Source organism: Mesoplodon mirus (genome assembly GCF_964341445.2).
Source record: "Mesoplodon mirus genome assembly, chromosome: 6".
NCBI lineage: Eukaryota > Metazoa > Chordata > Mammalia > Artiodactyla > Ziphiidae > Mesoplodon > Mesoplodon mirus.
Window position 1 is genome coordinate 118,346,843 of NC_138982.1, and position 13,635 is coordinate 118,360,477.

The 13,635-nt window shown below is 37.4% G+C and overlaps 1 protein-coding gene across 2 annotated transcripts in view; it reads right to left on the reverse strand.

Moving 5' to 3' along the window:
* Nucleotides 1-13,635, reverse strand: part of SAMSN1 (SAM domain, SH3 domain and nuclear localization signals 1) — a 394,513-nt gene that overhangs the window by 8,204 nt on the left and 372,674 nt on the right. For both annotated transcript variants that reach the window (XM_082624481.1, XM_082624482.1), the window contains 4 exons: nt 11,611-11,740; nt 8,901-9,052; nt 6,285-6,491; nt 4,005-4,155 (listed from right to left, as the gene is read on the reverse strand). In XM_082624481.1, coding sequence (XP_082480607.1) covers nt 4,005-4,155; nt 6,285-6,491; nt 8,901-9,052; nt 11,611-11,740 — 640 coding nt within the window. The remainder of the gene's footprint in view (nt 1-4,004; nt 4,156-6,284; nt 6,492-8,900; nt 9,053-11,610; nt 11,741-13,635) is intronic.

Here is a 13,635-nt window from a genome sequence, read left to right on the forward strand (position 1 = left end):
TTCAGAATAAAAAGAGCTGTTTAACTATAAACAGCAGTTTCCTATCTTATTATTTTAAAGAGCCATTTCTCAGCAAGGCAAAGGGGTTTTGGAGGTTGTGTTTATGGAAAAACACACACACACATATATTCTCTATTCTCTTTTCTCCCTGCTGGGAATATTTATTCAAAGTAAACAAACAATTTTAAAATTCAGAAGATAAATAGAGAAAATCTAATGTGCACAAAATAAACAGATTCTGCTCTTTTGCTCCTTCAAGAGCCGAGTATTATATCCACTTGCCGTATGATTTGGATCTAGCCCTAATTTTTCTTCTTCTTCTAACCTCATCTAGATTCCCAGCTGAAGGAGCCAGTAACTTAATTCTGCTCAGTTCTAATGCAACATGAGAACAAATTCAGAATATCTCTGTACTGGTCTTGCCTGGGATTGCAGAACCCAAAGTCGTTATTCTACTCCAGAGGTAATACTGTGATCAGCCCTAACACCACTCGCCACCCCTACTGTCAGCTTCTTGGAGAATCATCTTTACCTCCTGTCAAGTAGTGACCTAAAAAATTTAATCCGGTTAACATTTTCAAGGTCAGAGTGGGTACAATGCTATCTATTCTGGCCTAAGAGAACAGGGAAATTGCTTGCTCTAAGTCTTAGATTTCTGCTTGTCCCTGTTCCATCCCCCATCTTCTTGGTCCCTCTAGATGTATTAAAGGCTCACATGGAGCTTGTGGTCTTTTCTACCTAATCTCAAAGCTTTAACTCCTGCCCTCAAAACAGGGGCCCACTCTGCTCAATTTTTATACTGAATGATAAGCAAAGCAAAACTTTCCAGTTTCCAACCTAAGAAACAATGAAACTCTAAACTAGGAATTTATTGACATTCCCCAAACTGACATTATTCAGTGATCAAAATAAAATGCATACATAAAATCCTGGCCAATTTGCATACCCCATTCTTACACACACACAAAAAGCTAACTATTTTTAACCTATGACTATGACATGCATTTGTTTTTAATAACATCTCAGTTTTATACAACCATACGTTCAAGGTCTTTATCATTCAAGGTACATGAAGGTTGTGCATTTAATCTTTAGCATGGTTGTAGAAGATATGATTCACAGAGTAGAGAACAGATAAAAATAAGCATGCAGCAGCATGGTGCCGAATCATCAGAACTCACCATCTTATCAACAAATAGAAGTCATTCTTCTTTATTTCTTGAGCAAAGCAGTTTCATATAAGATAAATAGCTTTCAGTCAGAATAGCCTAACATGCAATATGCATCTTTTTGACATGTATATTCTAATACTACTTTAGACCGGTAAGATTAAAGGAAGAAAAATCTCAGGGTTGTATGTTGACAACAAACACTGGTCGAATCTACATTTTGTCCATTTTTCATCTTCCAGAATTTGGTTCAGTGTGAGTATGTTTGTACATTACTGGATATTATTAAATGATCAACCTCTAGTGACCTTCAAGTACTGTTTTCTGAAGTTTTATAAAGACAAATCATTCAGGGAATTTTTACTTTTTTAGGTCAAACATGGAAAGTCACGTCATGCTTTGGAGATACTGTCTTTTGTTTTCAGAGACCAGGGCATAGTAGAATGTATTTCTAATAGATTTAGGAGACTGGGTTCTAGATGTGTGACCTTGAGAAGGCTACTTAACTACTCTAGTTTTAGTTTCCCCATCTTGTATAGGAAGAATTTGGGTCAGACGGTTTTTAAAATTATACCTAGCTCTAATATGATATCATCCCTAAGTTATTATTATTCTTTTGTTAACATGGGAAGTAGATGAGTGATGAGGGAGACCTTCAGTGGCCCATGCCTTTGGCACTGGACTGAGCTTCCCTCTTTGGGTCTCTGCTGAGCACACTTGTCCGGCTGAAAGCCCTGTTTCCCATGGCTCTCAGGCCCCTTGTTTCAATGAGGCCGTAGTAGCCTTTCACCTTTCAGGGTGTCATGCTGTCGCAAAGTTTCCGTTCTCACTTAAATATTAACTTCCACTTTCTGAGATGGAAAACTGAACTGAAGCTCTTGGGGAAATTGAACAAGTAGTAGAAAACTTGAATTTTCAAATAGTCACTGTTCTATTTATATTTACCAGTTTGTATGTGTGGAAGAAAGAACTTGGATTTTTAGAGTAGACTGCCTCTGATTAAAACTCCAACTCTGCTACTAATCTAGCTGTTTGGCCTCTTTGAAATTCATCTCTGAAATATGTTCTCATCTATAAAATGGGCAAAATACCTACATGGATGTTATTGTAGATGAAAAGCAATTATTTACAAGTGCTCAAAAAATACTCTTCTTCCTCCCTCTACTTCAGCATCAACTTATTTTGGAGAGTATTGACAATGACACTGAAAATTATCAATTACAAGAAATCTACAGAATCCATTTCTTAGCGTAATATTGCTTAGTGAGGATCTATGTTCTGAAATGATGAGATGTGAAAGAAACTGCCTCATTTCCTTTGAAGATATTGTTACACCAGTTTATACTGATCAGTTTTGTTTTGGCTTGTACTTTTGAGTAAATAGGCTACTTTCTTGTGTTTGACCTGTGTCTGCCTCTGTGACCCGATTCCTCTCTCTTCTGCATCTCCTAGCCTCCACAACTTCAAAGAATGCATACAAATTCCTAGGCCAAAGGATGAAATCAATTCTGCAGGTGTCAAATTAGTGATGCCTGTGAAAACTCTTTGAAAAGGATGAGGATCTATGCAAACTCAAGACAGTAAGTAAGGATTAAGTAAGGTACAGTTTCTAAAAGAGTAAATTAATTCTCACTAGATAAAAGACCAGTGTATAATACACACGTGCGGTTCAACTATGCCATTTTGTGAGACATATGAGGGAGGATATAGGAAAGCTCATGAAGGGTCAGTCAGGACCTGGGTCCTAAATAGAACTCTCCTCTTTACTCTCAATCTGGGCTGTGTAAGAAAGTATAATATAGCATCACAAACACTGGTCCTAGCTTTCTAATTCACTAAGTGCGTGAGCTTGGACAAGTTGCTTATCTTCTCAACTTCTCATTATAAAAATAGGGATGATACTAGCTCACAGAGTTGTGAAGAGCATTAAGGAAGAAAATAAATGTAAAGATCTTGGCTCAAAGTTTTAGTCAGAGAACATGTTCAAAGAATAATTAATGATTATTATTAGTATTACTTGTGAAAGAGAAGGTTGGATTAGATGATCTAAGTTCTTTTTCTCCTTTAAAATTAGACACCTTCCCCCCTTTTTTTCTAATAAAATACTCCTTGCAGAGTTTAGCACTCCCTGAGCTCAGAGTTTTGGGAGCCTGGCCAGATTTAATAAGAAGAATGCTCAGATTGGGCAGTTGTAAAAACAAAAGCTATCCCATCTTTACAAATCCAGTTAGCGTAGCCAATATTCAAGGGAATCTACATGTGTTACTCCATCTTTAGTTTATACTTACAAATACAGAGAACCATCTCAGATAATAAAAGTAAGTGCTGAATATTTTTGCAAGCTATTATAGCATTTTGAAAGAATACTGTAAACACTTACAAGATGTGACTCTATGGTAATGAAACAAATTTTCTTGTGTGGAGCGAAGGCTCATTAGCTCAGAGCCATGCTCTGTGCTGTTCTACAGAAGTTGCATATGACATTTCTCGCTAATGGCTCATGCTGTCACTAAATATTTGTTTCTAACTCCCTCAGTTTTTGGGAATGTGGACATCCACTTGTGTGTGAATTAATAGCTCCGCAGAATTTAAATGAGGTACCCAGAAAAGCCCTTTTGTTTTCTGAATCCAGTAAGGAAAATAAAGGCCCTCTTTCTAATGATATATTTGACCAGAGTTGTTGTTTCCAAATGTATAAGAAAATACTTATTTTATTGGAAAGACTGCTTTACATGATTCTCAGTAAATAAAACTGGGGCTTTGTTTTTAATGATCTTACTGTTTACATTAAACTGTGATTCTCAGCTAGGGAGAAGAGTAGGTGTGCATACTTACTTTCTTCATCAAGAAGATTTTCAGCAGCTGATAGTAACCTCATCCTATCTTCTGGATTTTTAATGTTTAATTCAATGAGATGACTCTCTTTTATATCCTTTAAATCTTCTAGGGTCTCGTAACCGTTGAGCAAAAGTGTTGAGGTGTATTCCTGTGGGGAAGAAAAAATATGTATAACATTAGCTAGTCAGATTCAAATATTTTATTTTTAGTTCTCTTTAGATTTAAAAAAAAAAAGTGTAGGAATGCATGGAGACCAAAGGTGCCAACAGAACTTTTGCTTAACTTTATTTGTACTAGTTTTCCACATATCAACTTGGGGGCATTTAAACAGTACATTGTACAGTTCTCACCTTTTGGAAGGGCAAATGTAAAGAAGAAATGACTACCTTAAGCTATACAATGCTAAATCATGGATCAATTAAATAGCTGGATCATTCATCCCATTTGGCAGTTTTTCACTTCTCAAATAGTGAAATTGACAAAGCTAGTATGTTATTAAGTCTATCAATAAAATGTCTCTAATACAGTATATTATAATATTTCTGGATCTATATCTTTTCTTGTTTGCTTGGTTGCAAAATCATCTACCCTCATCAACCTCCTGGAGTACGTTAAAAAATGAATTTGAAACAGACCCAATTTATATAAAAAAGTGTACTTAGCATTTTGGTTGAAAGGCATTATAGAAAGCTAAGGAATCTCAGACTTTCTATTTATTTAAAAGCTTTTATTAAGCATAAAAGCACTGTGGTTGGGAAAAGTATTGTTTCCTTTTCTTATCATGTATATTTTGTCCATCATTTGCATCAATATAAATTAGTTTAAAATTCATAGGCTTCTGATTTCAAAGTCTGTTATGTTATTTATGTAACTTCTGTTCTCTCTAACAATAGAAATGCAAAGTGAATTTGAATGCTTTTCAACTTTCTCAGATATTCCTCCCATTTTACTTGATCATAATTTCAATATCCTTATTTTAGTTACTAAAATTGAGTAAGAGGAGGTATAAAAGTTTTAAGTAATCAGAAAGAACTTATTACTAGCCCTTTATTTATTTTTAACAAAGGGAAAGAAGGAGAAGCAATTCAACTCTTTTAAAAGTGTTGTATCCTGGGCTTCCCTGGTGGTGTAGTGGTTGAGAGTCCACCTTCCAATGCAGGGGACACGGGTTCGTGCCCTGGTCTGGGAAGATCCCACATGCCATGGAGTGGCTGGGCCTGTGAGCCATGGCCACTGAGCCTGTGCGTCTGGAGCCTGTGCTCCGCAATGGGAGAGGCCACAACAGTGAGAGGCCCACGTAACGCAAAAAAAAAAAAAAAAAAAAAAAAAAAAATGTGATGTATCCTAGAAGGAGCACTGAAAAAAAAAATTCCCATCCTGATGTAACTAACAGTAGATTCTTGAGTAAGGTATTTCACTTCCTTAGACCTTGGTTTATTCATAGGTCACAGAACAAACAAGTAGCTGAAGCAGGATTCAAACTTATGCTTCCTCCAAGGAGTACCCCATTTGGGGGACACCAATAGTAATATTGGAAGGCCTATGTAATGTATCTACAGCCAAGAATGCAACTAGATAATTCAGGAAAAACAGTTAAGGAAAGATTAATTGGCTATTGTCTTGATGAATTTTGAAAACTATCAAAGTACTGCTGTGTTAATTTTAGAAATGGATTGCAAAACAGTAAATTGAGTAGGGCTAGGCATATTGTATTACATGCCATTTAACAACATAGATATTTCATAAAAATTTTTCTAATGTAACAAGAAAATAATTGGATTTTAAATATGGACAACACAGTTTTCTTAACACAATCATTATAAGGGCTTAATGATCACTGTTTCCTAACAAATTACTTCAAAAACAATTAATTTAGTTATCTTCTCTTGACTTGCTTTTGATCTCTGCTCTATAGAAAATACAATTTTCTTTTCATTTCTCCTTTCAATTCTCTGAATCTTTACCTTCACTCTTTATATTCTCTTTATCATTCTCATTACATGTTTTCTCTGGGACTTTTATTCTCCCAAGTATATTTCATTTTTCACTGCACTTTCTCAACCTAATCTCTACTGTGACTGCTAAGTACCATTAGAGTTTAGTCCAAAGGGTGTTATATCAAGACCTGTCCTCGCATAATAAAAGTAATAAAGGGTATATATAAACTATTTTTGGGAAACAGATTTTCATGTATTTTTTAACTAAACAAACACTGACCCATTCTCAATTACTCCATCCATATGCCACCAAAATCAAACAGGCCATAGGTTTGCTAACCTGAAGGTGAATCCTCTCTAAGAACTCCTGCAGAGTCTTAGGTTTTTCCTTTCCGCTCTTTCTGTGTGCCTTTATTTTCTTGGGGGCTGCTTCTTCTTCTGAGATGACATCCACATAAATAAATTTGAAGTTTCCCACCTTATTGTTCAACATTCCTGTCCACATCCCCATTGGCGTTTTGCAGATAATGTCTATGATATCTCCTTTCTAAAGACAAAGAAATATACAAATTAGATTTCAGAGAACTCTGGTGTTCATGACAATTGGTAGAAAGAATGGAATCACTGAAAATTAGAATAATGAGGACATTACACTAAGGGGGTTTAGAGTTAAAAATAAATCTAAGAGGAAATTTCTTTTAAAAGTTTAAGGAAACTATTTACTAGTAATATTGAAAAAAAAAAAACCCAACATACTTGGAGAAAGGCTCCTAAATGTATTGATGATGTGTTTGTGTTTTGGGAATCATATCAACTTATCAACTTATATTTGTAGAGCATCCTATAGTTTACAAAACACTTTTTCATTCATTAAGTCATTTTATGTCCACAACACACCTCTTAGATATATATGCGAGGTGTCATTATTACTCTAAATATTACAAAAAAAGAAATGCAAGCATTAAATAATTTCCAAAGAGCTTACAGGAAGTTAGTGGCAGAACCAGAACTCAAGCCTAAGTTGTTTGAACTCAAAAATAATGCTCTTTTTATTTACCCTGTCAAAACAATATATATGTAGCAAAGCTCAAGCTATCATTCCTGGAGGGGGTCCCAAGTAAGGAAGGGGAAGAAAGACAAGTCTATGACTCTGTCTGTGCTTCTAGTTCATCTGAAAAATTCATCTGCAGTGTGAAATGAATCCACCTCAAGTATTGTATCCATCTAAAATAATGAAAATGTTCAGGACTTTGTACATAGCAAATATGTAACAAAAGTATATATGCACTAAGGATAAATTAAGCTAATTATCCTAGATTAATTAATAATTAATTACTAATTACTTATTTAACACTTAGATTGAGCTCCACAGCAAAGTTTGGATTGAAGTATGAATGAAATGCATTGGGATAGACAAACCAGTTGGTCTTTCTCTTTATTCACATCTAAGACTAAGACTGCAGGAGTTATTGGCAAGAGTAGAAAACTCCACAGGGTATTCTTTTGTAAAGAAAGTTGATTTCTATGCAAATATAGTGTCTACATTTGTGTCATAGTTACTCCATTGAGACTTACAGCTTTCTACCTCAGAGATTACATTATAGATTCTGATATTTTTGCCATTTTAAGGGTCTACCCTCAAACAAAGCAGTAAGTCTGCTACTAAAAATATTTTTTTCTGCTGCTCTGTAAAGGTGTATTCTTCAATCTAAAACATGGATTTTGTTTGTAATAGTAGAATTCAATATGATTAAAAGATCTGGTCTTTCCGATTTATGATAGTCTGCCCTTCAGACCCTATGAGCTGTTCACCTTGTTTTTCCTGTCTTTAACTATAGGGAATGAAATCCTAGGCTAGATGGGATCAGCTAAGCAGACCTAGAAAATCCCCAGAAGCTCTAGGGGAAGTTTCAAAATATGGCAGTCCTATGCTACATCCTTCTTATTATCCTTTAAACTTGTAAAAAATATGCATTACAGGGGCTTCCCTGGTGACGCAATGGTTGAGAGTCTGCCTGCCGATGCAGAGGACACGGGTTCGGCCCCGGTCTGGGAAGATCCCATCCGCGGCTGGGCCCGTGAGCCATGGCCGCTGAGCCTGCGCGTCTGGAGCCTGTGCTCTGCAAGGGGAGAGGCCACAATAGTGAGAGGCCAGCGTACCGCAAAAAAAAATAATAATAATAAATAAATAAATGAATACACACACACACACACACACACACACACACACATTACACGTAAGACCACAGATCACAAGCAAAAATCCAATTTCATTTCGGATAAGACCCTGGATGGTGAACAGCAGTATTCAACACCCAGTGTGTCTGTGGGATTCCTTATTGTGTCCTACTCAAGCTCCACAAATGTCCTCTTAGGCAGCACAAACGGTGGTGCAACCTTTGTGTTGTGAAGCCCTCACAGCAAAAGAAAATGAACAAAGAGGATAAGAATAAAAAAAGGGAATTCAGGAGGGAATATCACCGAGAGAAAGTTGTCAGGTTACTCATGGCATTTGCAGGTATTGACTTAAGTATTGACTTAAGTATTGACTTAAGTTGCCTGGCCAAGTCAGGTTCCCAAAGTGTTTGCTCTGCTGGACTCTTGCCTGATATTTCCATTTTCTCTCCCTCTCCTTGGCTTCAGGTAGAACTGGGCACCTCCAGCAACTTTGAGGATTTTGGTTTTCAGAAAAATGTAGACAATTCCTTCTTCCCGAATAAGCTCTGATTCTACATTATCTACATAATGCAACTTTTGCAAATAGCCTCAAAACACTGATCCCCCGACCCTACCTCTCATGTTTTGTTTGAACTCCTGCCGTAGTACACCAGTCCCCAGGTCTCCTATTGGGAAGAATGTGCTCACCCCCTAGTTCCCCATCCTTTCACTTCCTGAAAAAGATCATACACCCAGCCCTAGACAAACCATACAGAATGGGGATGTGATGTGCACACACCTTGATTTTGAGGGAGTCAGTGTCATAAGGGCTTGGTGTGAAACTGGTATGTACGCGGGCACGGCCACAGAATGGTCCGGAGTAGGGGCCATCATCATCGAGTCGAAAGCTGTCCCGGTTACTTGTACCATCTGAACAGCTTGTTATTCCACCTGATAAAGGCAAAGCAGAGGTTAACAGTTCTCACTGAAGGTTCATAACATTCTGAACCATCACCTGGACATAACTAAGCAGGAATAATGCTGAAGCATTGGGTGTCAGCCTCCTGAGGCAGTCCTAAGTGACCCATCCCCGTTTCTGCCTCCCAGTCATTTTCCACCAGTGACTTCTGTCCTCTGAGCCATTTCTGATCTTTCTCCAGTCAACCTGATCATTCTTTCCTCTACCACTAACCCAAACACTCTTACTTCAGTCTCTATCATCTGATCCAGTAGCACAGTGCTTTGAGCATTGGATACTTGCTAAAGAGGCAGACAGTGCAGACTTAATTCCCTGTACAAACCAGAAAGTTAATTTTGTACGTGTAAACAAAGGCAGAAACCTATAGCGACAGTTTGATCTTTGTGTGCTATTGATCAGGAATGGTCAAAGCATAAGACCACAAGCTTCCCTACACCTTATCACAATGTAGCAAAAATAGTGTCTCAGACTTCCTATTGTGTACCAAAAGCCATTTTGAGGCAACATCTCTGTGTATAAAAGGTAACATTTTTGCTTGTTGTGTGAGCGTCAGGGAAAGAGGAAGTGTGTTCCAATGTCTGTACTCCTAAGCTGTTCAAAATTGTTCTAAACTGGGCTTTTTAAACTGCTCCAAATCCTTGCTCTCTGGTCCTCTTCCTTTCTGATTTTGAACCTCAAGGGGAAAAAAAAAGGATTCCATTTTTCCTGCCTGCCTGGGGGCAAGAATGGCTCCCAGTGGAAGTAACTCTGAGTCTCCCTACTGCTCTCACTTGTCACCTCACTTTTTCCTTCAGTGTGGCCTTTCATTGCTCTGCTTCATGAGGGAACAGCCCCAGTATCTCTGCCATTCTTTCAAATAAGTATAGAAATAAGAGAAAGATCCTTAGCGATTCTCCATTTTTTTAAAAAAAATATGGACTGGTGTAAAAGAAAGGTGAGTTGCGTCTAGTCACAGAAATTAAGTTGTTTATGATAACAGCTAAGTAGACCCCCCATCTCCTCACACCCTCCCTTCCATGACCACTCCAGTCCCTGGCTTTTCATGGTATATTCAAATTATAAAATTCTACCCATATTTGATATTACAATTTTGAATTTTAAAACTTCCAGCAGAGGGCTTCCCTGGTGGCACAGTGGTTGAGAGTCCGCCTGCCGATGCAAGGGACACAGGTTCGTGCCCTGGCCTGGGAAGATCCCACATGCCGCGGAGCGGCTGGGCCTGTGAGCCATGGCCACTGAGCCTGCACGTCTGGAGCCTGTGCTCCGCAACAGGAGAGACCACAACAGTGAGAGGCCCGCCTACCGCAAAACAAACAAACAAACAAACAAACAAAAAAAAAAACTTCCAGCAGAAATGAATACTAATAAAATCTGAATTTCACACATGCAAAAATATATCCCTCAAATGCTTCTGTATTAGCTTTTTCTTCACAAAATAAGTGTTCTACAGCCAGTAGGAAAGTAGGAATATAATTCAGGATATTTGCAGCATCTGGTCTTTGTGATCCATCTTCAAATAACAGAAGCAGTTGATTTTAAATGAAATGGAAAATAAACTTTGCAAAAAAAACATTTAAAAGCCCTGAAAAGATTAGAGGGATAAGTAACAGTGTGCATATAAAAAAATTACAAGGCACCCTGTAGTATCAGTAGTTCCATTCAAATACTGTAGCAGGACATGTGACTGAAGCCTGAGTGACTTCTTTGGTAGAAACGATGTTTTTAGAAAATTCTTATTGAACACATGCTGATTCCTTTTTGTCACTAATTGGTGATATTCCTACTATTTAGTATTTATATACTACTTCACTCTTTACCGGCTAATGCTGAATGGAAACCTAAAAAGTAAACATTAGAAATGATGTAGATGTCCAGCTCTTTTCAGAATACTTCAGGGAAAAAAAAAGAAAGGAAAGGAAGGAAAACATGACAGAGGGCAGGACAGGGAAGGAATAAAGAAAAAATGAAAAAATGAAAGAAAACAAAAGAAAGAAAGAAAGAAAGGAAGAAAAAAAGGAAGGAAGAAAGAAAGGAAGGAAGGGAAGGAGGGAGGAGGTAGGGAGAGAGGGAAGGAAGAAAGGAAGGAAGAGAAAAGGAAAGGAAGGAGTATGTGGAGGGGGGAGAAAGGGAAGGAAAAAGAGAAAACAGGATTTTAGTTTCCTGAATACTTCAAGTCATTTAAAAAATTGGGACTCAAAATAATGCTGGCTCTCCCCAGCACACTTTATTATAGGGATTCTGATTTAATCATGCAATATAATCTTTTTGAGGCATATCCCCAAGAGTCTTGCTGACCACAGTGTTAAAAAGTTTTAAAATAATCCATAATTCTAATATATTATGTATTACTTTAAACAATAGCATTGCTATAGATTCAACACATCCTACATTTTCACTATTTCTCTTATCAAGTAGTTGGAACCTTGGTGAAATTTTGACAAACAAGCCCAAGAGAAATAAATCTGTTGTTTTTAATTAACTTAACCCAGATCTCCCATCTAGACTCTTGTCACTTATTTTATAGCCTTACTTGATGAGCTCCGCCCACTGTAGAGACTGTCCATGGAGTCACTGGCTTTGAGGGAGCTCTTCTCTGTATGGGTTCCAATCATGGGATCACTGTTCCGATAAGGTAAGGCATCCTCTCCATCTTCCCCATCCTTCAGAAAATCATATCAGAAGTTAAATGCAAAGAACTGATTTCCTTGGAGACTTTCACTGTGTGCATTGATTTAACAAACAAGACATATTTTAGCAATAAAATACTTAGAAATACATCAGCATAAAATATGAGTGTCAGAATCTTTAGCTCAATTTCAAGCATAACATTTTATGGTATAGTGGGAAAAATTCTTTAGATGAAACAGCCCACATTCGGAATTTAACTGAAATTATAAAGTTAATTTTTGTAGTTAGGATGAATATCGTATCAAGACTATTTAATCAGAAATGCTAGATTTATTAACATCTGTGCTTTATCTGTTAAAGCACTTTTATTTCTTCATGTTCTCCTTATCATCTATTTACCACCATTACTAATCCTTTGAGATCTGATATTACAAGTTTAAACTCTGAATAGTTGCTTTGTGTCAGTTATTTGCACCCTACCAGACCACTAGATATGAATAAAACATACACACTTTGCAATTCTAAAGCAAAGCTTATCTAAGAAGCTTTACAAATCTCATATGGTGCTTGCCACCTAGTCAAGTGAAAAGCACATCTTGCATAAAATTAGGAAAGACAATTTCAAAAGAAATTACATCTGCTTGAAAACATCTCAAATGTTTTCCATGTTTAGATAGTTTCAACAAAGCCTATGAATTTCTTAATATTCATCAAAATATAATTCAATATTCCTCATTTTTGAGCACTTCTAAACATTGGTAATACTTCAGACTATACATACAATATATGCTCAGTTTTATCCTCTGCTTTTATCCATTCTTTTATTCATTTGTTCAGTCATTCGACACAAGTTTGTAGAACACCTTCTAAGTACCTGGCATTGTTTTGGGAACTGGAGCTATCATGGGAAACAATATACAGGGTCCTATCTTTAATGAGGTACATTTTAGTTTGTCAGGCTGTGTGTGTGTGTATGTGTGTGCGCGTGCGTGTTTGTAGTGTTTGGGGAAGTTTGTGTAAACAAAGTGAGTAAGACAATTTCAGAGAAAAATAAGTGCTATGAAGGAAATAAAACTGGGTGATGTGAGAGGATTAGCTACTCAGATTAGGGTTGAAGGAGGGTTGACTGATTTAGAGGGAATAGCCTCCAAAGACCTCCCCCATAAGGTAATAGAGTCTCTGAATTCTTGACCTGAATGATAAGAAGATGTGACTTATATGAAGATTTGGAGACAGTTTTCCAAGCAAAAGAAATAGCAAGGACAAAATAACTAAACTCAGAATTAGCTTGGGTTATGCAGAGGAAAGCAACAAGGCCAGGGTAGCTGGAGCTGAGTGAGAGCAAGGAGAGTATTAGGATGTGAGCTCAGAGAAGTAGACTGGAGCCAGCTCAGGAAGGGCTTTATAGACCACTTGCAGTAACCATGGAAATGTGCACTCAGATCTCTTGCTGCAGGACCCTTCTTTACTGACAGCCCCAACTACTAGCCTTCTGTATTGATCACTGTGTTTGCAAGGAAGCCATGTTCCAATGACTTAAGCAGCGGGTCTACCATTTGAGTCCATTCTGATGGGATGTGGGGCTTCTCTAATGGAAACTTTTGGTTCAAGGACTTCCCATCAATCTGGTCAAAACTTTCTTAGAACAGTGTTGAAGCCTGAGACTTGAATGGTCCTCCTTCTTTCTTCCTGTCCTTTTACAGGTGTCAGACTTGCACTGTAGTCTGAAAGATTTCCTTGCTCATCTTTTCTTTCTCTTTATCCTTCACAGGCATTTTCTCCAGTAAGTCTTTGGTGTGTCTATTCCCTTCTTGGGGGTTTACTTCTCAGAGGACTGGAATGAACACATCATAGTAAGGGAATGCATTTTAGTACTGTAAAATTTTAACCAAGGGAGTGATGTGTTCTGAATCTGACTTTTCAAAGA